The sequence below is a fragment of the Manis javanica genome, chromosome 4 (assembly GCF_040802235.1).
Source record: "Manis javanica isolate MJ-LG chromosome 4, MJ_LKY, whole genome shotgun sequence".
Taxonomy (NCBI): domain Eukaryota; kingdom Metazoa; phylum Chordata; class Mammalia; order Pholidota; family Manidae; genus Manis; species Manis javanica.
Window position 1 is genome coordinate 7568644 of NC_133159.1, and position 23236 is coordinate 7591879.

General features: G+C 42.6%; 1 protein-coding gene across 6 annotated transcripts in view; it reads left to right on the top strand.

Annotated features, from left to right (window-relative positions):
- UBE4B (ubiquitination factor E4B) overlaps positions 1-23236 on the top strand; it is a 137562-nt gene that overhangs the window by 111570 nt on the left and 2756 nt on the right. For all 6 annotated transcript variants that reach the window (XM_036999746.2, XM_036999747.2, XM_036999748.2 and 3 more), the window contains 4 exons: positions 3461-3587; positions 5210-5354; positions 9657-9791; positions 12109-12300. In XM_036999746.2, coding sequence (XP_036855641.1) covers positions 3461-3587; positions 5210-5354; positions 9657-9791; positions 12109-12300 — 599 coding nt within the window. The remainder of the gene's footprint in view (positions 1-3460; positions 3588-5209; positions 5355-9656; positions 9792-12108; positions 12301-23236) is intronic.

Below are 23236 nucleotides of genomic sequence, written 5' to 3' on the forward strand. Positions count from 1 at the left end.
GATAAATGAAGTAAATTACAGTTTATCCATACAAGGGATCTGTATGAGCCAAGAAAAATTAATGTTATTTAAGTGGTTTTATAATAAAAAGTAAAGAGTGCAAAATCATGAAGCAGTATGTGCAGTGTGACCGCAGTGTGGTACGCACATATATGATAGAAAAAAGCGCGGAGGAATATATACTTGGTTATACATGAAGGAATATATAGTTAGTTACTTTTGGATGGTAGAATTGTAAGCCATTTTCTTTCTTTTTTTAATTACCTGAACTTTTTAACTCTTCTGAGTAAACATGTCTTATTAGAAACAAAAAATGCTTAGTTAGATGTATTTTGTACCCAGCAGTGCCCTGGGCGTGTCACTGTGGCTTTGGGATGAAGCATGGAGGTGTGTGTACCTGTGTGCTGGGGGCTGGGCCTCCTGCTTGTGAGACCAGGGCTGGGCCTGCCGGAGCCCCACTGGCAAGGCCCCAGGACCTGGTGGGTGGGTGTCCCCCCTCCCCTTTGCCACCAAGCAGCATGCCCTCTGACCCTGCACCGCCTCCGGAGTCATGGATAGCTGAGCCCTCTGCTAATGATAGCACCACTTATTGAATCCTTACTATTTCACTTAGCTGCACAGCAGTCCTCAAGATAGATGCTATATACATCTCCGTATCACAAATGAGGACCTGAAGCTTAGAAGGGTCAAGCAGCTCACTCAAGGTCAACAGCCAGTGAGCAGCAGCAGCCTTGGCCGTCGGGCTTTAGCACGGGTGCTCCTGTCTCCCCGCTGCTCCTCCTGCAGTGGCCAGGGCCCAGCCAAGAGGACCCTGCAAGGGGGTCCTCACAGCCAAGCCCCCAGCGTGCGTGCGTCATGGCCACGATAAAACCCGCAGATTGAGGTCCTGACTCCTGAGCAGCTCTGACTCCCACACGTGGATCAGAGGTTGGGAGTGGACCAAGCTCCTCTCTTACACCCCAGAGACAGTATTTTATCTTAGAACATGCTTAGGATCAAATTTTATTGTAAACATAAAATTAAGTTTCAAAATGAGAGTATTTTATTTGTGTCAGAGCAGTCAGTTCCTTAAAGACCAGTTCTCAAAGCTTGGCTACTCAAAACTTGGAAGAATGCTGATACCCAAGACTGACTTCAAGACTGTTCTCACCTCACACTGATGGGAATCAGCAAAGGCCATCAGCCCAAGTAGATTAAATCACTGACCGGCCACGTCTGTGGAACTCCTACTGTGTGTCCGCACTGGTGCTGATACCTTGCGCCTGGCGGTGAAGATGTCACTACCATCGTGAGCTGGGCATCCTGGCTGCGAGACTGACAGCTGACGAGTGAGTAAGATACTTTCAAATAGTGACTGTGTGAGGAGGCCAGGGTGCTGCTCTAAATATAGTCAAGGAAGGTATATGAAGAGAGGACTTTGGAGTAACGTTGAAAATGACACAAAACAGTGAATCATAAGAAGACCTCAGCCACAGCATGGCAGGCAGCAGGGATAGCACGTGTAAATGTCCTGAGGCCCAGGCAGCTTCATGAATCAAGCAAAGAGGCCTGCAAGGTGTGCACGCATTGAGCAGTCGGGGAGGTGAGGTCAGCAGGGGGCTAGTTTGTTTCAAGCCTCTTCAAACTAGCCCTTGGAAATTAGAACTTGGGCTGATGCCGTCTTGAGGGAACATGAGCAATGAATATTTTTAAATGCTGGGAGAGATGTTTACTGCTGAGTACCAGTCACTATGTAGGCTTCACTGTGTTAAGGCTCTAGCACAGGTATTATGGGCAATTTAGAGGATATAAGAGGCTCTGTGTCTGCCCCCACAATCTTTCTCTTGGAAACTCTGCTTCCATCAGCTCTCCACGCTTTAGTTCACACGTTTATATGTTATTAAGATGACACTTAGTTCATCCTAACAGCTGACGTCATGAATATGCATAAGTGCTTTCAGATCATTGTATGATAGGTGTCCTCTTACTCCTTTCATTTTTAAGTAACTGTTTTCTTTTTTAGTCACAAAATACGTTTGTTGGGAAATACCAAGAAGGAAATAAAAATCATTGATAATTTCTGCACTCAGAGAATCTCTGTTAACATTTTGTGCTGTATGTTTCCTGTCAGTTTATATTTTTTATATGCATTTGTGTTTCCCCAAACCCTCACCTCCACTCAGCTCTGTCTCCTGTGTAATACCTGCCAAGTTGAGAGGCCAGTCTTTGAGCTCGTTCCACTCCCAACCTCTGATCCACGTGTGGGAGTCAGGGCTGCTCAGGAGTCAGGACCTCAATCTGCAGGTTTTATCGTGGCCACGACGCACGCATGCTGGGGGCTTCGCTGTGAGGACTCCCTTGCGGGGTCCTCTTGGCTGGGCCCTGGCCACTGCAGGAGGAGCAGCGGGGACACAGGAGCACCCGTGCTATATATTTGTGTGTATGCACTAATATATATATTTTTAAATATGAGTGGGCCTAAAATGTATATTTTGTTTGTGACCCTGTGGTTTTCACTTAATGTATCACAAATATTCTTTCATGTTCTCTGTGGATATTTCATTATTTATATTTTTTATGTAATACGAGTATTATCTTATTGAGTATCCCTGGAGGCCAGTCTTTGAACACATTTTCTTGAATAGAATTGGTGGGTCCGAGCAATGGACATATCGATGGCTTGTGATATATTTTGTCGAATTGTCTTATTATAGAGTTTGCACCACTCTTTCCCTCCAGCATTTCCAGTGGGCCTATTTCCCCAAACCCTTGCCTCCACTTAGCTTTGTTTCCTTTGCAATATCTGCCAAGTTGAGAGGTGAAAAATTGCATCTTATTTTAGGTGACATTTTTAACTTGTTCTTGAATCTTATAGTCTGTACTTGACAGAACTCTTTGTAAAATTTGTCACAAATTCAGGAATTTCTCATGCAGCTGCCTGTCTTTTGGATAACTAAGTTTGATCCTTGTTCCATTTTAATAGGTACATTGCTAGTAATGGTAAATGAGTGGTGAGTCCATAGGGATTCACTGTGCTTTTCTCTGCCTTTGTAAATTTTTTAAAACATCAATTATACTAAGGTATTTAAAATAATATATTTAATAAGTACATGGCCCTTAATAAAATTTAACCCAATTTTTTTTCTGGGTTTTTAAAGTGATGTGGATTTTCTATAAATTAATAGCAAAATTGGGGGAGGTATGATAAACAGCTTCTGGTCATTGGTGAGTTCCCAATGGTGCCAAGTGATTTTCTAGCCAATTTGTTTGGTATTGTGTCATTGCCAGACCTCCACTGTAAAACTGTTACCTTCACAACCACCTCATAATTTCTTTCCTGACTTACATGCAAGATGTAGGGAAATTTCCGCACATCTCTGAGTTTGCAGATTTGTGTTCATTCAGTCACATTGTTGCAGCAGTAACTGCTCCGTGGAAGGTGGGGAAGTGTGTATCCTCAGTCTCTGTCTCTTTCCATTAGATGTCGAGCATACCGGAGCCACCAGCGAGTTCTATGACAAGTTCACCATTCGCTATCACATCAGCACCATTTTTAAAAGCCTTTGGCAAAACATAGCTCACCATGGCACTTTTATGGAGGAGTTCAAGTGAGTATTGGGCCCTCGTGTCAGTTCGCTCTGTTGCAAACCACCAGGAGGAGGCAGCTTGAAAGCTGTCGCAGCTGGGTTCTTGTTGACTGTTTGCTTGGTCCCCCCTCTTCTCGCAGGTTTTCCAATGGTACTGCTTAATGTGAGCAGGGTTACTATCCCAGTGTCTGCTTGCAAGATACGGCTGAACTTTAGATTTGTCAAGATTCTTTTGGGATGGAATACAAAAAGAAGCCGTAAATATCCTGAGATGATGTGGCTAGTGTGTTTCGGTGTTCCTATGATTACAGTGTTAAATGAAGTTGTCAGGATGACTGACATGAGATCTAATAGCATTCTGAAATATGACATCAATCTTTAGAGTTAGACATGTTAGGACTTTAGAAGCATTTAAGTTAAGGCAGTCCTTTGAGGTGTCATTCTTTGTAGTAAGGCCATAGACCTTCATCAAGGACTTTTTGTTACCTACCTGACATTTCAGTGACTACTTAAACCTGGACATCAGTAATTCCGTCACAATTAAGTTAAAAAGAAGAGTACTTAGAAAAGAATGGTAGGTGAAAATCTTGAGCCCCTAAATCAGTCTGCAGAAAAAACTTTATCCCACCTACCTGGGTCTTTTGCAGCCCATGTTAGATATTTGATCAAAAGTCTAGCCATCACGTGTTAACTGAGTTACTAGTCAGTAATATACATATTACTGGTAACCACTTACTAGAAAGCTTTCCCAAAGCTCTAAGCTAAATTCTTTGTTTCCCTGAGTCACTATTATGTTCCAACAAGGCCTCACACAAGCTGGGCGACCAGAATGGCCCCACGGCTTGGTCAGCATGGTGCTGACCGGAGAGCGTTCACCCTGAATTTTCCATGTTCCTGAAGCCCAGGCCTCCGGCCCTTGTCCACTGGAGTTGCTCTCCCGCAACTTTGGGCTTGTGCCCCCTGATGACACAGCTCTAGGTCTTGAAGTGTAGCTCCAGAGTCAGAGGGGTGGGCCACGCCACCTGGGTTATAACATGACATGCAGGATGGTCTGATAGGTGGAAACCTGCAAGTTCTAGAAAGTAAATTAATATCCTATTTTATCAATATTACAGCTTCCAATTTTTCTTCCATGTGTCTTTCTTTATAATAAGGAATAAGTATCAGTAGTTGTCTCTTTTTGTGCTTGCTTTGTATCTTGATGAATTTGGGCATATTTCTTTTCTTCTGGAAGAGAGTTTTCTCACTTAAAATCTTTGAGGGAATGAGCCAGGGTCATGCCGGTAAACCTGCTCTGTAGGGGAAAAAAATGTCAAGTATTTGCTGTTTTCTCAGGGTGTTAATACTTCCACTGTCGTGAAATTTAAGCTGCCCAGGGAATCTGCTCACAAAATTCCAGAATATTAGCGATTGGGTCTCAAGTGCGAATGAGCTTATCACAGTTAATTAGAAGGAATAACACAATCTGCGGAGAGACTCAGTAGCCCTTGACTTATGAGGTCTTTGAGTTGTGTGCCAAAGTGGGCGGTCTTGTAGGGCGAGATAGTTGACCCTTCAGGTGGAGGCCCATTTTCTTTGGGATGTGCTGCAGCGGTTTGCGTCAGGGGGATGTATGACCACGTGCAATGTGATTGCCTTTTCAGTTCTGGGAAGCAGTTTGTTCGCTATATAAACATGCTGATAAATGACACGACGTTTTTGCTTGACGAGAGCCTGGAGTCTCTGAAGCGGATCCATGAAGTGCAAGAAGAGATGAAGAACAAAGCACAGTGGGACCAGCTGCCCCGGGTGAGACCCTCGTGCAGGCACGGGGCAGTTTTGCAGGGATGCTGCCTTCGGGTCTGGGTGGGGCCCCGCTTTCATGCCTGCATTTGCAGCCTGGTGACTTAGACGTGTGACTGGCCTGGCCCAGCTCGTTACCCCCACCTGTGGGCTTCCATGAAGTGAGATCCCAGGCCAGGGGTAGGGGAAGACTTAAACACTATCTAAACCTAAGTAATGAGTTGAGAAGTCTTTCAAAATATGTCCTGAAAACTTCCTTGCCTTATGAATTTTAAAGGACCGTTTTGGAGAAGAGCTTGTATTGTCTGAACATGTTGATTTATGAAAGTAGGAAATAAATCTCTAGTATTCTGTCTGCTAGAGAAGAATTTGGCTTTTTGCTCACATGATCTGCTTTAGACAACTGTGTGGACACTCAGTATTCTGGTGGGTGTTTTCCCTTTCAATTGATTATGGCTTTTCCGTTCAGTTATTAAAGGAAAAGAGGCTTCTTTTGTTGGGTTCCATGAGAAAGTCATTCTGTGCCCCTGACAGCATACTGCCCTATCCTGACATTTCATTGCAGCCATTTACATAGTCCTCTGACCGGTCCTGGTGACTTCATATCTTGGTTCGTTCTGTTCCTGGTGGTGTTAGGCTCACAATCAGAACTGCTTTCCAAAAGGAGTTCTCAGGCAGAAGTGGGAAGGACCTTTTTCTTTACTTGCAGACCCTCCTTGAAATGAGAATACTGTTGAGATTCTAATACTGTGGGATCAAAAAGTATCTTAAACATCAGCTATTAAAGCACAGTCAGATCTTCATTTCAAGTATTCCTGCAGCTTTGATGAGAATTTTACAGTTGTTACAGCCAGCGTGCTGTAACTCCAAGCTTGGACCTTCTGGGGGCTTTTTGTGGGGCCCGTGAATGCTGGACTTCTGTATCCACCACCCCACTCCTTGAAGCCCTCTCATTGTATTCCAGGGATAGTGCAGTGGTCTTTTTCCTTGGCATTGTCCTGGCACCCACAGGAGTCCAGCCTCCCCACTATTCATTTCTAAACAACTTAAACTGGTTTGCTCCTGGGCCTCCAAACCTGCCTTCTGCAGCTCCCTCTCTCCCACCGGGCAAAGTCAGCCCCCGGGCCTGATGCTCCACGCCTCCCCAGGTCACCCCAAGAAGTCCTTCCAAGCTTAGCTCCCGCTGTCAGTCGGCTCCACCGCATCATTCCCCAGGCCTTTGCAGAACATGCCGAGGAAGCTGGGGCCTAGCTGGAAGAGCCCCGGCTGTGGGGTCCAGGCACCTGGGCTGGAGAACTGCCTCTGCCACACATTAAAGGTTCTTCATCTCTGTTTCCTCATCCATAAATCAGGGATAGTTCCTGCCTTGCTGGAAAGCTTTGAGGAGAGATGCTGGATGGCAAGTCCATAGCTCAGGATTGGCCCAGAGAAGGTGCTCAGGACAAGTAGTTCCTATCATTTCATTTGCCTCAAGACACTCTTTCTGTCTAAAATGCTCTACATTTTTTTTTATTGGTATCATTCATCTACAATTACATGAGCAACTTTATGGTAGATAGACTCCCTCCATCACCAAGTCCCCCCCACATGCCCCATTACAGTCACTGCCCATCAGCGTAGTAAGATGCTATAGAGTCACTTGTCTTCTCTGTGTTGTACAGCCCTCCCTGTGCCCCTGACCCCCTACATTATGTGTGCTAATCGCAATGCCCCTTGTCCCTCCCTTCCCACCCACCCTCCCCAGTCCCTTCCCCTTTGGTAACTGTTAGTCCATTCTTGGGTTCTGCGAGTCTCCTGCTGTAAAATGCTCTACATTTTTATGTATTAAAGTCCTGCCCATTCTTTGAGTAAATACTCCCTCCTGGTCAGTCCTCAATCAGTGTTGTCACAGGGTCTCCCCTTTCTTCACACTTCTGAGCACCCCGTCTGTGTCATTCATGATGGTCACTTTGAACCAGCTTGTACTGTAGGTGTTGGGATATGAACCTGTGGCATACTGTCTCGTTCACAGGGCTTAATAGCATTTGTTTATGAGACAACTGAACAGATTCTTTTGATTTTCCTGTTAATGGATGACAAAATGGAATAAATAATCTCGAACAAGAGCTATTTCAGAAGTCCTTTCTGACTCTGAAGTCACTTCCTGCTTCCTTCCTCCGTGCCTGCTGCTCCTCATCTCCCCGCCCTCCGCACAGGGGGCTCCACCCTCAGGCTTCTCTGCCCTTTTGGTACTTTCTCCCTAGGGTGGTGTTTCTCAGGGTGCGAGCTAGAATTTTGAACATAGTAGAATTTTGATATAACAAGAATTCTTTCTAATGTGAAACTAGCCTCTACATTTCATTGCAGGTCGTTTAACCTCTCTTGCTCGCACCCCTTTAATTCCAGTGATGTACTCTGATGTCCCCAGCTGAAAATCACTGCTAGGTGACTTCATCTGCTCCAGGACTTTAACTTGTATATATTCTGGAGACTCCAGAATGTGTCTCCCCAGCTGAAATCCCTCCTGACTCCAGACCTGGGTAGCTAGCTGACCTCGCCTCTCTGCCAGGTCATCTACTAGGTATCTCAAATATAACTTGTCTGAAACTGAACCCTTGGCGTTGTCCTCCAGATCTCATCTCTCAGTCTGCCCAGGGGCGTACGTGACAACTACGTTCTCCTGACTGCTCTGATGCCACACTCCAGGGTCTTCCTCGGTTCCCTTCTCTCAGCAAACGCCTCCAGGCTCTGTCTTAAAACATATCCGAATCTGACCTCTTCCCCCACCTCCAGACCACTGCCGTCTCTTGCTGGATCATTGTAGCAGCCCCTACTTGGTCTCTCAGGCTCTGGCCTGGCCCGTGGCCATACCAGAGGGATGCTGTGAAGATCTCAGGTGCTTATTGTCACCACTCGGGCCAGAACCTTCCAGGCTCCCTTCTCACTCGCAGTCAAATCCCAAGTTAGAGTGTGGCCTGGAGGGCACTGCAGTACCCAGGGCCCCCTGGGTTCCCCTTCACTCCCTCTACCCAACCACATGGGACACCTCGCTCCTCCCTTGACAAGTGAGGGCCTTGGTGCTGGCTGTTCCCTCTACCTGGAGTGCTCTTCCCTTCAGATATCCACTTAAATGTCACCTCCTCAGAGAGGCCTTCCCTGACCACCCTTTCCAGAATAGCCTCTCCTGGCCCCAGAGTCACTCTCTGTCTCCTTTCACCTTCATCGCCGCCAGGCTTATTCGGTATGTTTGGGTGTTTGTTTATTGCCAGTTTCTCTTACCGGAGTCCAAGCTCCATGGGGGTACAGAGTCTTCCTGGTCATGTTCTGTGCTCCATCTCTAGGGCCTAAAGGAGGGCCTGGCTTGTAGATGGGGCTGGATAACATATTCTGATGAATGACTGTGGCACCCGGACTCACACGAGGTAGTTCTCATCTTGTTGTTCTTCACATCCTCCCTGGTTCAGTGTTTTGTTCGACAGGCTCGTTCTAGACCAACGGGCAGTGGGCGGGTCACTCAGTGACCCTGCAGGGTCTCCAGCAGGCAGTGCCTCAGAGGGCACTCGCGTGGGGCATGCCTGTGGGGACTTCAGCTATTCTAGCTGTTGCCCCTCCTCCAACATAAAGTAAAGCCCCTGTGAGCAGATGTAAGAATTTAAGTCCTTGCTGACGTTTCTGAACTTTATCCACGTCAGAGCCTTCAGTGCCTCACCTTATTTTACCCATGAGCCAAATGCACCTTATTATCTTATTTCCCAGCCCATAGCAGAATTGAAGGAAGAGGATGGTGCCAGAGACAAACACACTGACAGTTGCAAGGGGTGACAGCCTAATAGTGTAGAAAGACAAAATTCAAAAGCTCAGCAGCCTACAGGCGTTTGGTGGAGGGGCAACCTTTAAGCCTCAGTACCATAGCATAACCCATTGCCTATTTTTAAAGTAATGATGATTAAGTAAAAGTTGTCATTAAGGGAAATAAACTGTTCTTTATTAGCAACAACATGTTCAGGCTCCATGTAAGATTCACTTTCTTCATCCTGTGTAGAAGTTGATGGTGACTTCCTTTATCATATTAAGGAAAGTGAGTCTCTTGTAAGTTAAATAATGTGCCAGGGTGACCTTACTCAAAGTCCTAAAGAGTCCTGATGCTGAAATGTGTAAACTCGAGTAGTCTGGACAATTCTGTGCAATGGGCTGTTAGATCATTGCCTAAGCATGTTGGCTTTACTGTGCATGTTTGCAGTTAATGCTGACTGTTTTCCCTTTACACTTGACGTTTTGGTGAGCTGATGACCAGTACTGAGATTTGCTTGGCTTTCACCCTTTTCCCAGGACCAGCAGCAGGCCCGTCAGTCTCAGCTTGCACAGGATGAGCGCGTTTCTCGCTCTTACCTGGCCCTGGCCACAGAAACCGTGGACATGTTCCATATACTCACGAAGCAGGTCCAGAAGCCGTTCCTCAGACCAGTGAGTAGAAACTTTGGGGTATTGGTTTTACAGTGTGTTGGATTCCACATTCAGATGCTCACTTATAACTAAATGTGGTTCTTGAAATCCTGGGCGTTTCAGTGTCACAGTCACTGATAAGTGAAATTCTATTACTGATTTTGTTCCCAGTTTTGCTAATTGATATGCCCAGCTTTCTGTTCATAGACTGAAGTCTCCAAAAGGTCACGTCCAAGATGACTTGATTGACTTTCTGCTTAGACAGCACATTGGATTATTAATGCTGAAGCTATGACATACTTTTATCACTGCTGCTGCCTGTATTTTATTTATAGGAAATGTATAAGGTAGCATTAATTCAAAATTATGTATATTAAGTAGAAATGATTGATAATGTGTAAGACCTTTGGTTCTCTTGGGTGTGGCTTTGTTACCACCAGGAAACCAAAGGTTAATGAGAGCCATAATTAGGGTTTATGTTAGATCAAAGGTGGCCAAGATGCTTGGCCTTGACATTATTAATAAGACCTGGGTCCTGTTTCTGAGATTAAAACTGAGCAACCTAACTGGAAATCTCTACTTAACTTCAACCCCACACCCACCACCACACAGTTGAGAGGCTTCACAGTGTGACCAGAACAAGGGGAGTGAGGAAGGCAGGAAGGAGGCGTGAGATTTCATACTTAATTCATACTCGTCCTTGATGGAGATGAGTTTACAGTGGAATGAGTTTTATTACATATTTCCTCCAATTTTCACATTCATTCTTACCTCCAACATTATTGCCACACCCTGGCCTATGAGCTCGAGGTGAGTCTTTTCCTCTCCCCCTTCTGTTTCATGTGTCTTCATAAACAGCTTTGAGTGTAAGAGCAGTGAGACATGAAAAAAAATAGAGCTCACTACTGAAAACACAAGAAACCACAACTAATTTAAACAAGACAGTATAGAGGCTGGTTTTCCTTACACTTTGCAGGTAGAATTTAAACTCTGTAGAGGCTATTTAGCTTTGGGACTGTGGGCCACATGGTCTCTGTTGCAACTTCACTGTTGCAGTGCAGAAGCAGCCACCAAGAAAACTGTGAAAACAAACTCAGGCTGCATTTGGCCTGCAGCCTGTAGCTTGCCAATCCCTCTCCAAACCACGTTCTGTTTTATGTTCCGTGGCTCCAGTCGTAGTGCTCGTCCATTGTTGGAAGGTAGGAAATTGTAATGAATTATTTGAGACTGACTTATTTTAAAGCCTATTTTTAGCTCTAAATTCTTCAATTTCTAAAGGGAATTATTTGAAGCAAAGTCTAATATTTTCAGGTCAATTATAACGCATTCTTCTCAAGGCCTACTCACGCATTAATCCGAGCGGTCTAAACACCTTGGCGGTGCTTTGATGTTTCCTGTTCCTTTGCTGAGTGTTTTCACTTTCCTAACTAGCCTAAAACTCTGCCACTTCACAAAAAAAAAAAGAAAAAAAATTTTACCAACTCTATTCTGTTCTTACCAGTCCTTTACTTCACAATTTCTTAACAATTAAATACAGGAGTACTTTGTGCAAAAGCAGATTGTCAAAAAGCCGAGTTTAAGTTGAATTTGTCTAAATGCAACCATTAAACGTAATGAAAACCTTGTTGCTTAAAGAGAAGCTTTCACGACTCCTTTTTTATGGCCAGTGTTTAATGTTCTCCAAGCCAGATGTTCCTATTTCATGTTTGTTCAAATCAGCATATACCCAACTACAGTAGGTGCTATCCTCTTGTGGGGGTATTACATATGATTTTATAGTTATTGTGTAGTTGTTTCATTTAGTTTATCTCACTAGCTAGATTTAAAACCATTTAAGACAAATTTTATCTTCTCTATTTCTTTCATAATTCTCTCTGCATCTGATAAAAATGGTGCATGCTGGCTGAACTGTGAGAGTTTTGAAATTTATGAAAAGTAAAAGTAATGCATAAAATGATGCCTGAAGGAGCATACTCAAAAACTTGTTATTTTGGAAATATGAATAATTTTTCCTTTTACCTGTTTCTCAATGGATTTGGAATGATACTTGTTTTTATAATTAAAAGAATGAATTTAAAGAAAAGGTTTTTTTATTGGTATTTGTAAGTGTTCCATCAGCCTACAACATTCTATTCAGAATTAGAATTATTGGATTAGAAATGGAGAGTAAAGAAAATTTGAATGTCATGTCCTTCCTCAGCTTATGATACACAGCACTTGAAAGGGAATCTTTGCAGAGTACTCCAGCTAATGCCTGTTCTCCACTGAAATGGGAGGCTTTGGTCTTTCTTGCTTATCTCAACAGCATGAATTCTCCTATTACTCTGTGATTTCCTAGGAACTTGGACCCCGATTGGCTGCAATGCTGAACTTTAATCTACAGCAACTCTGTGGCCCAAAGTGCCGTGACCTGAAAGTTGAAAACCCTGAGAAATATGGCTTTGAACCAAAGAAGCTGTTGGACCAACTGACAGATATTTACTTACAGCTGGACTGTGCGCGGTTCGCTAAAGCCATTGCTGATGACCAGGTCAGTGTGCAGGGGAGCAGGTGGCTTGCGCGCAGGCGGGGGTTCAGCCTACTAATAGGCAGCCTGAGTTTGCTTCTCTGTGGATGTACTGGGAGACATGTGCAAGTACACGTCCATCTGTCCCTGGATTTTTTCCACTTGGAGTCAGGAAAGGTGACACTTTTCAAACCGTGGTTTGGGAAGTTTTTAGCACATAGATGGAAATAATCACCACAGTGCAAGGGGAACTTGTGTGGTACAAATGGAGATGAATTGGTTCTTGCATTTTGGTGTGGAAGAGCAGATTTGGCTCCCAGATCTCCCTCCACTTGAGTCCTTAATCCACCTTGCTGAGGTCCCTACTCACCAAGTCCGTTACACTCTGCGTAAGAGCCCAGTCCCTCAGGGAATCCAGATTGGTTGCCCTGTCCCCTGCTTTGGTGCTGCCGTTATTTTTATGGACTCAGGTTTCAGCCTCAGCTGCCTTCCCATTCCTCCCTCTCCTTTATTCCTTTTGTCCCTGTGATCGTGTCTGTTTTGTGTTTCTTATTCCCACAACTACCAATTTAGTCCGAGCCAGCCCTGCCCAGCCTCACTTCCCAGTAATCTCACAAAGGCCTTCCTCTCCCTTTGTGTTCTTCTGTCCTATGTCATTGCAACATAATAATAGCTAGTGTTTATTAACTGAACACCAAGTTTTAGCCACTCTTCATGTTTTCATTTAATCCTAATAGACTTTCTGTTAGATTCCTCATATTCAAATGAGGAAACCAAGGCACAGAGAGGTTAAATAGCTGTCTCCAGGCCGCAGAGTCAGTGTGGGGTGGAGGCAGGATTCATTCTCAGGCAGCCTGGCCCAAAGCCTGTATTCTCACCTGCCCTGCTCTCCACCTGAAATTCCCAAGAGCTGCATGCTCATTCTGTCTGTCTGTCTTTGTCCACACTGTCCATTCAAATACTACTCACATTTCAGGTTAACCACCAGTAAACACTCTAAAAGTTTCTTTACCCATATCTCATTCAAAGAAACAACATTAATAAAGAGAAATTGTAGGTACTTTTTAAAAATAATACCTTACTGAGAGGAAAAGATGCTGGTGTGAGTAGGGTGATGAAAATCTCCTCTCATAACCATATATATTTTGAAAATACAGCAAATACAGCTATTACTAAAAGAGTGACCAGAAGATATGGTACACCAGCCAGGCTACATCTGCGAGAACCCAATATCTCACGGAAAAGGGTAAGATACAAAGCTGTGGTCTGGTGGGACCCAAGCACTCCGCCCACCCCAGCTCACTGGCGGGAGGAAAAGAATCAGAGTGGGGAGGGGGTGGAAGCCCAGGACTGCTAAGTAACCAGCCCTAGTAACCTGCACCGGGAGCACAGATACACACTGCATGGTGCTCTGGATATTAGAGGAGCAGAAAAGCAAAATCCAAGACAAAGACTGAGAACAGCTTCCCACAGCTGGCTGCCCTGGGACAAAAGAAAAGCGGGTGCTTTAAAAGTCTTAAAGGGACAAAGGCTTAACAGGTGGACGAAATCATCCTGGCACAGTCACCACAGCAGGCTGGGAACTTTAAGGAACTTCAGGCGCCCTATGCCCCTGGGTGGCAACGCAGCTCTGAGACCTCTCACGGTGATAAGCAGCCTGCTGTTCCTTCCTACACACTGGCACCTGCAAGCAAATCGGCTGTCCCTACCATTGCTGCAGACCAGCCAGAGAGCAGCCCTGCCTACCGCAACCACACAGCTGAACACAGAGGCTTCTCCCTGCACGCAGCCACCAGCCCAGACCCAGAGGCTTCTCCCAAAGCACGGTCGACCAGAACAGACAGCAGAGAGAGGTGTGGAGACCAGGAGGAACGAAGGGGCTTTGTTCTTGTGGAAGAACACATGCTGCTCTCCTGCGACCCCCGCCATTGCCCTGGGCCATCCCAAGGGCCACCCCGCCCACAGCAGCTTAGGGGATGAACCCAGAGTCTGTGCGGCTGACCAGCACAGACAGAGTAGATGGGCAAGGTGACTGGAAAGCAGGAAGGGGACTTTGCACACCCAGCTGACACATGTGCCACTCACCACCGACCACTCCCATCACCTTGAAAAGGCAGAAGAACTTTGTTGAGTCTAAAATCCCTCAAACACCAGAGAGAGGGCCTGGTGAGACTTAAATGACCAATCTTCCTGAAAAAGAATTCAAAATAAAAGTCATAAGCATGCTGATGGAGCTACAGAGAAATATCCAAGAGCTAAGGGATGAATTCAGGAGGGAGATAACAGAAATGAGACAAACAATGGAAGGATTTAAGTGCAGACTGGATGAGGTGGAAAAGACGGTTAATGGAATAGAAATCAGAGAATAGAAATACAGAGAAGCTGAGGCAGAGAGAGAAAAAAGGATCTCTAGGAATAAAAGAATATTAAGAGAACTGTGTGATCAATCCAAACAGAACAATATTTGCATTATAGGGGTCCCAGAAGAAGAAGAGAGAGAAAAAGGGATAGAAAGTATCTTTGAAGAAATAATTGCTGAAAATTTCCCCACTCTGGGGAAGGAAATAGTCTCTTAGGCCATGGAAGTCCACAGATCTCCCAACACAAGGGACCAAGGAGGATACCACCAAGACATGTAATAATTGAAATGGCAAAGATCAAAGACAAGGACAGAGTATTAAAAGCAGCCAGAGAGAGAAAAAAGATCACCTACAAAGGTGGCCCCTAGTCAGACTTAATAAGAAAAAAAGAGAATCTACACACATAAACAGAAATGAGAAAGCCATCAGGCTATCATCAGACTTCTCAGCAGAAACCTTACAGGCCAGAAGGGAATAGAATGATACATTCAATGCAATGAAACAGAAGAGCCTTGAACCAACAATACTCTATCCACCAAGACTATCACTTAAATTCAAAGGAGGGATTTAACAATTCCCAGATAAGCAAAAGTTGAGGGAATTTACCTCCCACAAACCATCTCTACAGTGTATTTTAAAGGGACTGCTCTAGATGGAAGTATGCCTAAGGCTAAATAGCTGTCACCAGAGAAAATAAAACTACAGCAAAGGAAGTAGACTCACTAAATACTAACTAAATACAAAATAAAATCAGCTATCCACAAAGTCATTCAAGGGAAACACAAAGAGTACAGAATAAAACTCCTAACATATAAAGAATGGAGGAGGAAGAAAAAGAAGGGAGAGAAATAAAGAATCATCAGACTGTGTTTATAATAGCATAATAAGTGAGTTAAGTTCAACAGTTAGCTAGTAAAGAAGCTACCCTTGAACCTTTGGTAACGATGAATCTAAAGCCTGCAATGGCAATAAGTACATATCTATCGATAATCACCCTAAATGTAAATGGACTGAATGCACCAATCAAAATATACAGATTTACAGAATGGATAAAAAGCAAGACCCATTTGTATGCTGCCTACAAGAGACTCATTTCAAACCCAAAGACATATACAGACTAAAAGTGAAGGGATAGAAAAAGATATTTCATACAAACAATAGGAAGAAAAAAGCAGGTGTTACAGTACTTATATCAGACAAAATAGACTTCAAAACAAAGAAAGTAACAAGAGACAAAGAAGGACGTTACATAATGATAAAAGGCTCAATCCAACAAGAGGATATAATCATTATGAATATCTATGCACCCAACACAGGAGAACCTACATATGTAAAACAAATACTAACAGAATTAAAGGAGGAAATAGAACGCAGTGCATTCATTTTAGGAGACTTCAACACACCACTCACTCCAAAGGACAGACAACCAGACAGAAAATAAGTAAGGAGACAGAGGCACTGAAAACAATTAGAACAGATGGACCTAAAAGACAACTATAGAACACTGCACCCAAAAGCAGCAGGATACACATTCTTCTCAAGTGCACATGGAACATTTTCAAGAATAGATCATATACTGGGCCACAAAAAGAGCCTCAGTGAATTCAGAAAGATTGAAATTGTACCAACCAACTTTTCAGATCACAAAGGTATAAAACTAGAAATAAATTGTACAAAGAAAACAAAAAGGCTCACAAACACATGGAGGCTTAACAACATGCTCCTAAATAATCAATGGATCAATGACCAAATTAAAACACAGATCAAGCAATATATGGAGACAAATGAAAACAGCAGTACAACATCCCAACTACTGTGGAACACAGCGAAGGCAGTTCTTAGAGGAAAGTATATAGTAATCCATGCCTATTTAAAGAAGGAAGAACAATCCCAAATGAATAGTCAAAATTCACAGTTATTGAAACTGGAAAAAGAAGAACAAATGAGGCCCAAAGTCAGCAGAAGGAGGGACACAATAAAGATCAGAGAAGAATAAATAAAATTGAGAATAATAAAACAACAGAAAAAAGTTAATGAAACCAAGAGCTGGTTCTTTGAGAAAACAAGCAAAACAGATAAGCCCCTAGCCAGACTTATTAAGAAAAAAAGAGAATCTACACACATAAACAGAATCAGAAATGAGAAAGCAAAAATCACTACAAACACTATGGAAATACAAAGAATTATTAGAGAATACTATGAAAAACTATATGCTAACTAACTGGATAACCTAGAAGAAATGGACAACTTTCTAGAAATATACAACCTTCCAAGTCGGACCCAAAAAGAAACAGAAAATCTAAACAGACTAATTACCAGCAATGAAATTGAATCGGTCATCAAAAAAGTACCAAAGAACAAAACTCCAGGACCAGATGGATTCACCGCTGAATTTTATCAGAAATTAAGAGAAGACATAATACCCATTCTCCTTAAAGTTTTCCAAAAAATAGAAGAGGAGGGAATACTTCCAAACTCATTCTATGAAGCCAGCATTACTCTAATACCAAAACCAGGCAAAGACACCACAAAAGAAGAAAACTACAGACCAATATCCCTGATGAACATAGATGCAAAAATACTCAACAAAATATTAGCAAACTGAATTCAAAAATACATCAAGAAGATTATACACCATGATCAAGTGGGATTCATCCCTGGGATGCAAGGTTGATATAATATTTGAAAATCCATCAACAGTATCCACCACATCAACAAAAAGGACAAACACCACATGATCATCTCCATAGATGCTGAAAAAGCATTCGACAAAATTCAACATCCATTCATGATAAAAACTCTGAACAAAATGGGTAGAGAGGAAAAGTATCTCAACATTATAAAGAAAAAAAATTAATGAAACCAAGAGCTGGTTCTTTGTGAAAATAAACAAAATAATTAAGCCCCTAGCCAGACTTATTAAGAAAAAAAGAGAATATACACACATAAACAAACCCATCTATGACAGACCCACAGCCAACATCATACATAACAGTGAGAAGCTGAAAACTTTTCCTCTAAGATCAGGAACAAGACAAGGACGCCCACTCTCCCCACTTTTATTCAACATAGTTCTGGAGGTCCTAGCCACGGCAATCAGACAACACAAAGAAATAAAAGGCACCCAGATTGGTAAGGAAGAAGTTAAACTGTCACTGTTTGCAGATGACATGATATTGTACATAAAAAAACCCTAAAGAATCCACTCCAAAACTACTAGAACTAATATCTGAATTTAGCAAAATTGAAGGATACAAAATTAATACACAGAAATCTGCTGAATTGCTATATACTAATGATAAACTAGCAGAAAGAGAAATCAGGAAAACAATTCCATTCACACTTGCATCATAAAGAATAAAATACCTAGGAATAAACCTAACCAAGAAAGTGAAAGACCTATACCCTGAAAACTACAAGACACTCTTAAGTGAAATTAAAGAGGACACTAGTAAATGGAAATTCATCCCATAGTCTTGGGTAGAAAGAATTAATATTGTCAAAATGGCCATCCCACTTAAAGCAATCTACAGATTCAGTGCAATCCCTATCAAAATACTGACAGCATTTTTCAATGAATGGAAACAAATAGTTCTAAAATTCATATGGAAGCACAAAAGACCCCAAAAAGCCAAAGCAATCCTGAGAAGGAAGAATTAAGCAGGGGGGATCTCGCTTCCCAACTTCAAGCTCTACTACAAAGCCAAAGTAATCAAGACAATTTGGTACTGGCACAAGAACAGACCCATAGACCAGTGGAACAGAGTAGAGAGTCCAGATATTAACCCAAGCATATGTGGTCAATTAATACATGATTAAGGAGCCATGGATATACAATGGGGAAATGACAGCCTCTTCAACAGCTGGTGTTGGCAAAACTGGACAGCTACATGTAGAGAGAATGAAAGTGGATCACTGTCTAACTCCATATACAAAAGTAGGCTCGAAATGGATCAAATACCTGAATTTAAGTCATGAAACCGTAAAACTCTTAGAAGAAAACGTATGCAAAACTCTCTTGAATATAAACATGAACAACTTCTTCATGAACACATCTACCCGGGCAAGGGAAACAAAAGCAAAAATGAACAAGTGGGACTATATCAAACTAAAAAGCTTCTGTACAGCAAAGGACACCATCAGTAGAACAAAAAGGCACTCTATAGTATGGGAGAATATATTCATAAATGACATATCCAATAAGGGGTTGACATCCAAAATGTATAAAGAGCTCAAGCACTTTGACAAAAAAAAGGCAAATAATCCAATCAACAAATGGGCAGAGGAGCTGAACAGACAGTTCTCCAGAGAAGAAATTCAGATGGCCAACAGGCACATGAAAAGATGCTCCACATCACCAATCAACAGAGAAATGCAAATTAAAACCACAATGAGATATCACTTCATGCCAGTTAGGATGGCCACCATCCAAAAGACAAACAACAAATGCTGGAGGGAGGTGGAGAAAGGGGAACCCTCCTACACTACTCATGGGAATATTAAATAGTTCAACCATTGTGGAAAGTAGTATGGAGGTTCCTCAAAAAGCTCAAAATAGAAATACCATTTGACCCAGGAATTCCACTCCTAGGAATTTACCCTAGGAATGCAGCAGCCCAGTTTCAAAAAGACATATGCACCCCTATGTTTATCGCAGCACTATTTATAATAGCCAAGAAATGGAAGCAACCTAAGTGTCCACCAGTAGATGAATGGATAAAGAAGATGTGGTACATATACACAATGGAATACTATTCAGCCATAAGAAGAAAACAAATCCTACCATTTGCAACAACATGGATGCAGCTGGAGGGTATTATGCTCAGTGACATAAGCCATGCGGAGAAAGACAAGTACCAAATGATTTCACTCGTCTGTGGAGCATAAGAACAAAACAAAAACTGAAGGAACAAAACAGCAGCAGACTCACAGAAACCAAGAATGGATGAACAGTTACCAAAGGGAAAGGGTCTGTGGATGGTGGGTGGGAAGGGATACATAAGGGGAATAAGGGGTATTATGATTAGCACACATAATGGGGGGGGCATGGGGAAGGCAGTATAGCGGAGAGAAGACAAATAATGACTCTATAACACAATCTTACTACGCTGATGGACAGTGACTGTAATGGGGTATGTGGTGGGGACTTGATAATGGGGGTAATCTAGTAACCACAGTGTTGCTCATGTAATTGTACATTAATGATACAAAAAAAATTATATATATATATACACACACCTTATTGAGATACAATTCACATACCTAGTTCCTTTGGGATTTAAGCAAACAATGTGGTCTTGACAGTGTCCCTGCGATGGAAAAAACCACATATGTCTAAAACAGTTTCTCTATAAAAAGTAATGGTATAGGAAGTGATTGGTAATTTGCACTTGTTTGGAGGAGATGCTGATATGTTTTTCTAGCTTACAACTGTATAATACTGTACATATTTACACATGGAAGTTTACTGGTGGTGAAAGGAAGTGGAAATGCTGCCTAGTCAAGGTAGGTCGTGTTTCTCAGGTAGCAGGCCGACTGTAACTAGGCTTGTCCAGCACCGCCAAAGGACAGGGTCTGAAACGTCCCCAGGGATTCTTCTACTTTTACTGTAAGAGACTTTGAAGAGTCGTTTAGCATCCTCCCTCTTCTTCTGGTAGGTTTTGCTGTGGCTTTCACTTCGAAAACGGTTAGTGTAACCCAATATTTTCAGTGTGAATGAACACAGCACACCCAGTGAGACATTAAAAACCAAGTGCAAAGGGGTGCTTCTAGCTGCCTTTCCTTGGTGACCAACAAAACGTGCACACTGCCTGGTAATGCCTGTGGCCTGCAGTGGCACCTGGTGTGAGTCATGGACAGTGATTTCTGAACAGTGGCACACAGGTCTTCTCCACTAACTAGCCCTGCTCTTCCAGACTCATGAAACAGACGCACACAAATGCCAGTAACAAGATAGACAGGAAAACACATTTTAAATGGATTTTTTGCTCCCTTTTACAGTGTGGTATTTGTTCTGATTGTTGGGCATTTTTCATTACTATTGGCTGTAAGCTCATTAGGGCCCAGATGACTTGATGGTTTTGGAAGAGGATTTGGGGTTTCTGGGGGAGGAAGGCTAGAAAGTTCCCAAAGAGAAGTAGTGGGCTTTTGTTTTCTCCTTTGGGATCAGTGGCCTTGGTCTGGTCTGGTATGTCATCTTCTCCTGGGAAGACCAAAGGAAGAACCTGTACAAGGAGAGAGACTGAGAGCATCTCTCCGTGGAGACCAAGAGTGTGTAGAAGTCAGGTGTCCAGGAGGGGTGATAGAGGCACCAGCACAAAGAGTCACTGAGCTTTGCACTCACAAACCTGAGGAGACAGCCCCTCGTTGGGGCAGGAGTGGAAAGAAACCCTGTACCTGGGGCTGAGCGAGCCCGGGATGTGGGGGGACTCGGTGAGCTGCCCTCAGGGCCCCACTGACCGCGCCCATATGGGCAGACTCCAGTTCTGCAGATAGACTGCAGGTCTGAGGTTCATACCATGCTGTTGGCACCACGTTCTGTTTAAAAGTAAATGAAGAGCCCTTCTGAAATCACACTTGTCCCATGCAGTCTTTTTCCTTTTTGAGATGAAATTCATAGCATAAAATTAACCATTTAAAGCATACAGTTTGGTGGCATTTAGTACATTCACAGTGTTGTGTAACCATCACCTCCATCTAGTTCCAAAACATTTTATCACCCCAGAAAGAAAGCTTCATACCGGTTAAGCAGTCATTCCCTGTTTTCTTCCTTCCTGACCCCTGGCAACCACCAATCTACTTTCTGTCTTTATGTTACCTATTGTTGGATTCATCAATTTCCTATTCTGGTTATTTCATATAAATGGAATTATGCAATATCTTTTATGTCTGACTTTTTAATTTAGCATAGTGTTTTTGAGGTTCATCCATGTTGTACCTGTATCAGTACTTCATTACTTTTTATGGCTGAGTAATATTTCATTACATGGATATACTATGATTTGTTTATGAACATCCATTGATAGGCATTTGGATTGTTTCTACCTTTTACCTGTTAAAAATTGTGCTCCTATGAACATTTGTAAAAAAAACTATTTGAATATATATTTTCAGTTCTTTGGGGTATATATTTAAAATTACCATATGACCCAGCAATTCTATTCCTACATTTACCTTTTGGAGAAAATTACAAACTGTTCCACAGTGGCTGGCTGCACCATTTTATATTCCTCACTAGCAATGTCCAAGAGTTCCAATTTCAGTTTCTCCACACCCTAGCCAATACTTGTTATTTTCTAGGTGTTTTGTCTTTAAATAGCTACCCTAGTGACAGTGAGGTGGTATTCACTGTGGCTTTGATTTACATTTCCCTAATGACAGATACTGTTGAACATATTTTCATGTGCTTGTTGGTCATTTGTATACATTCCTGGGAGAAATACCTATTCAGGTCCTTCACCATGTTTTTTCAACTATAAAATTGAATTTTTTTATTTTATTGAAGTATAGTTGATATACAGTCTTATATTGGTTTCAAGTATACAACACAGTGGTTCAGCAGTTATCCATATTATTAAATCCTCACCCCCACTAGTGCCGTTACTATCTATCAACACAGGAAGATGTTACAGAATCATTGGCTATATTCTCCATGCTATACTACCTTCCCCATGACCAACTCATATAATGATTGAGAATTTTTGTGCCTCTTTGTCCCCCTCACACCCCTTCCCTCTCACCTCAGCCCCTCCCCCATGGCAACCACCAGTCACTTCTCAGTGTCTATGAATCTACTGCTATTTTGTTAATTTTGGGTTTTTTTTAGATTCCACATATAAGTGAGATCATATGATATTTAGCTCTCTTCCAGCTTATTTCACTTGGCATAATACTCTCTAGGTCCATCCATGTTGGCACAAATGGCAGGATTTCTTTCTTTTTTATGGCTGAATAATATTCCATTGTGTATATGTACCACATCTGTATCGATCTATTGATGGACTTCACCATTTTAAATAATTGGATTGTTCCTCTTTTTGATGTTGAGTTGTAAGAGTTATTTGTGTATTCTGGATACTAGGCCTTTATCAGATACGTGATTCATAGATATTTTCATGTTTAATTTTATAACTACTTTGTAAGATCCTTGAGCAACATCTTAGCAGCTTCTCTGACCTAACCACATCAGGCAGCAGTTCAGAGATATGATTCATAAGTGCCATTGCTCTTTGAGGCTGACTTCCGTGTCCCCCATCCTAGGTACCCTTGATTTCTGAGCATGCTCACTATACTGCTCTTAGAAGTTGACTCACAAGCAAGCACAAGTTAATTGGTTAAAAACTCATCATCTTTTGAAAAATAGATGAGTGCTATTTTATAAGGATAACAAATGAGCCAAGAATGGCTGCTTGTTACAAAGAGAAGTTCAAGGTGAAGTCATCTCAGTAGTGTGTACAGCAACACCCAAACTTCAATCATTCCCTGTGCACAATAGTGTAGTTTTGCCCTTCCATCATCTTATTATAATCTTTTGGCCTTGACCTCCTGTGCCTGTTCCCAAAGGGTTGTCAATCCCAACGTGCTCCCCAGAGGTAATGACC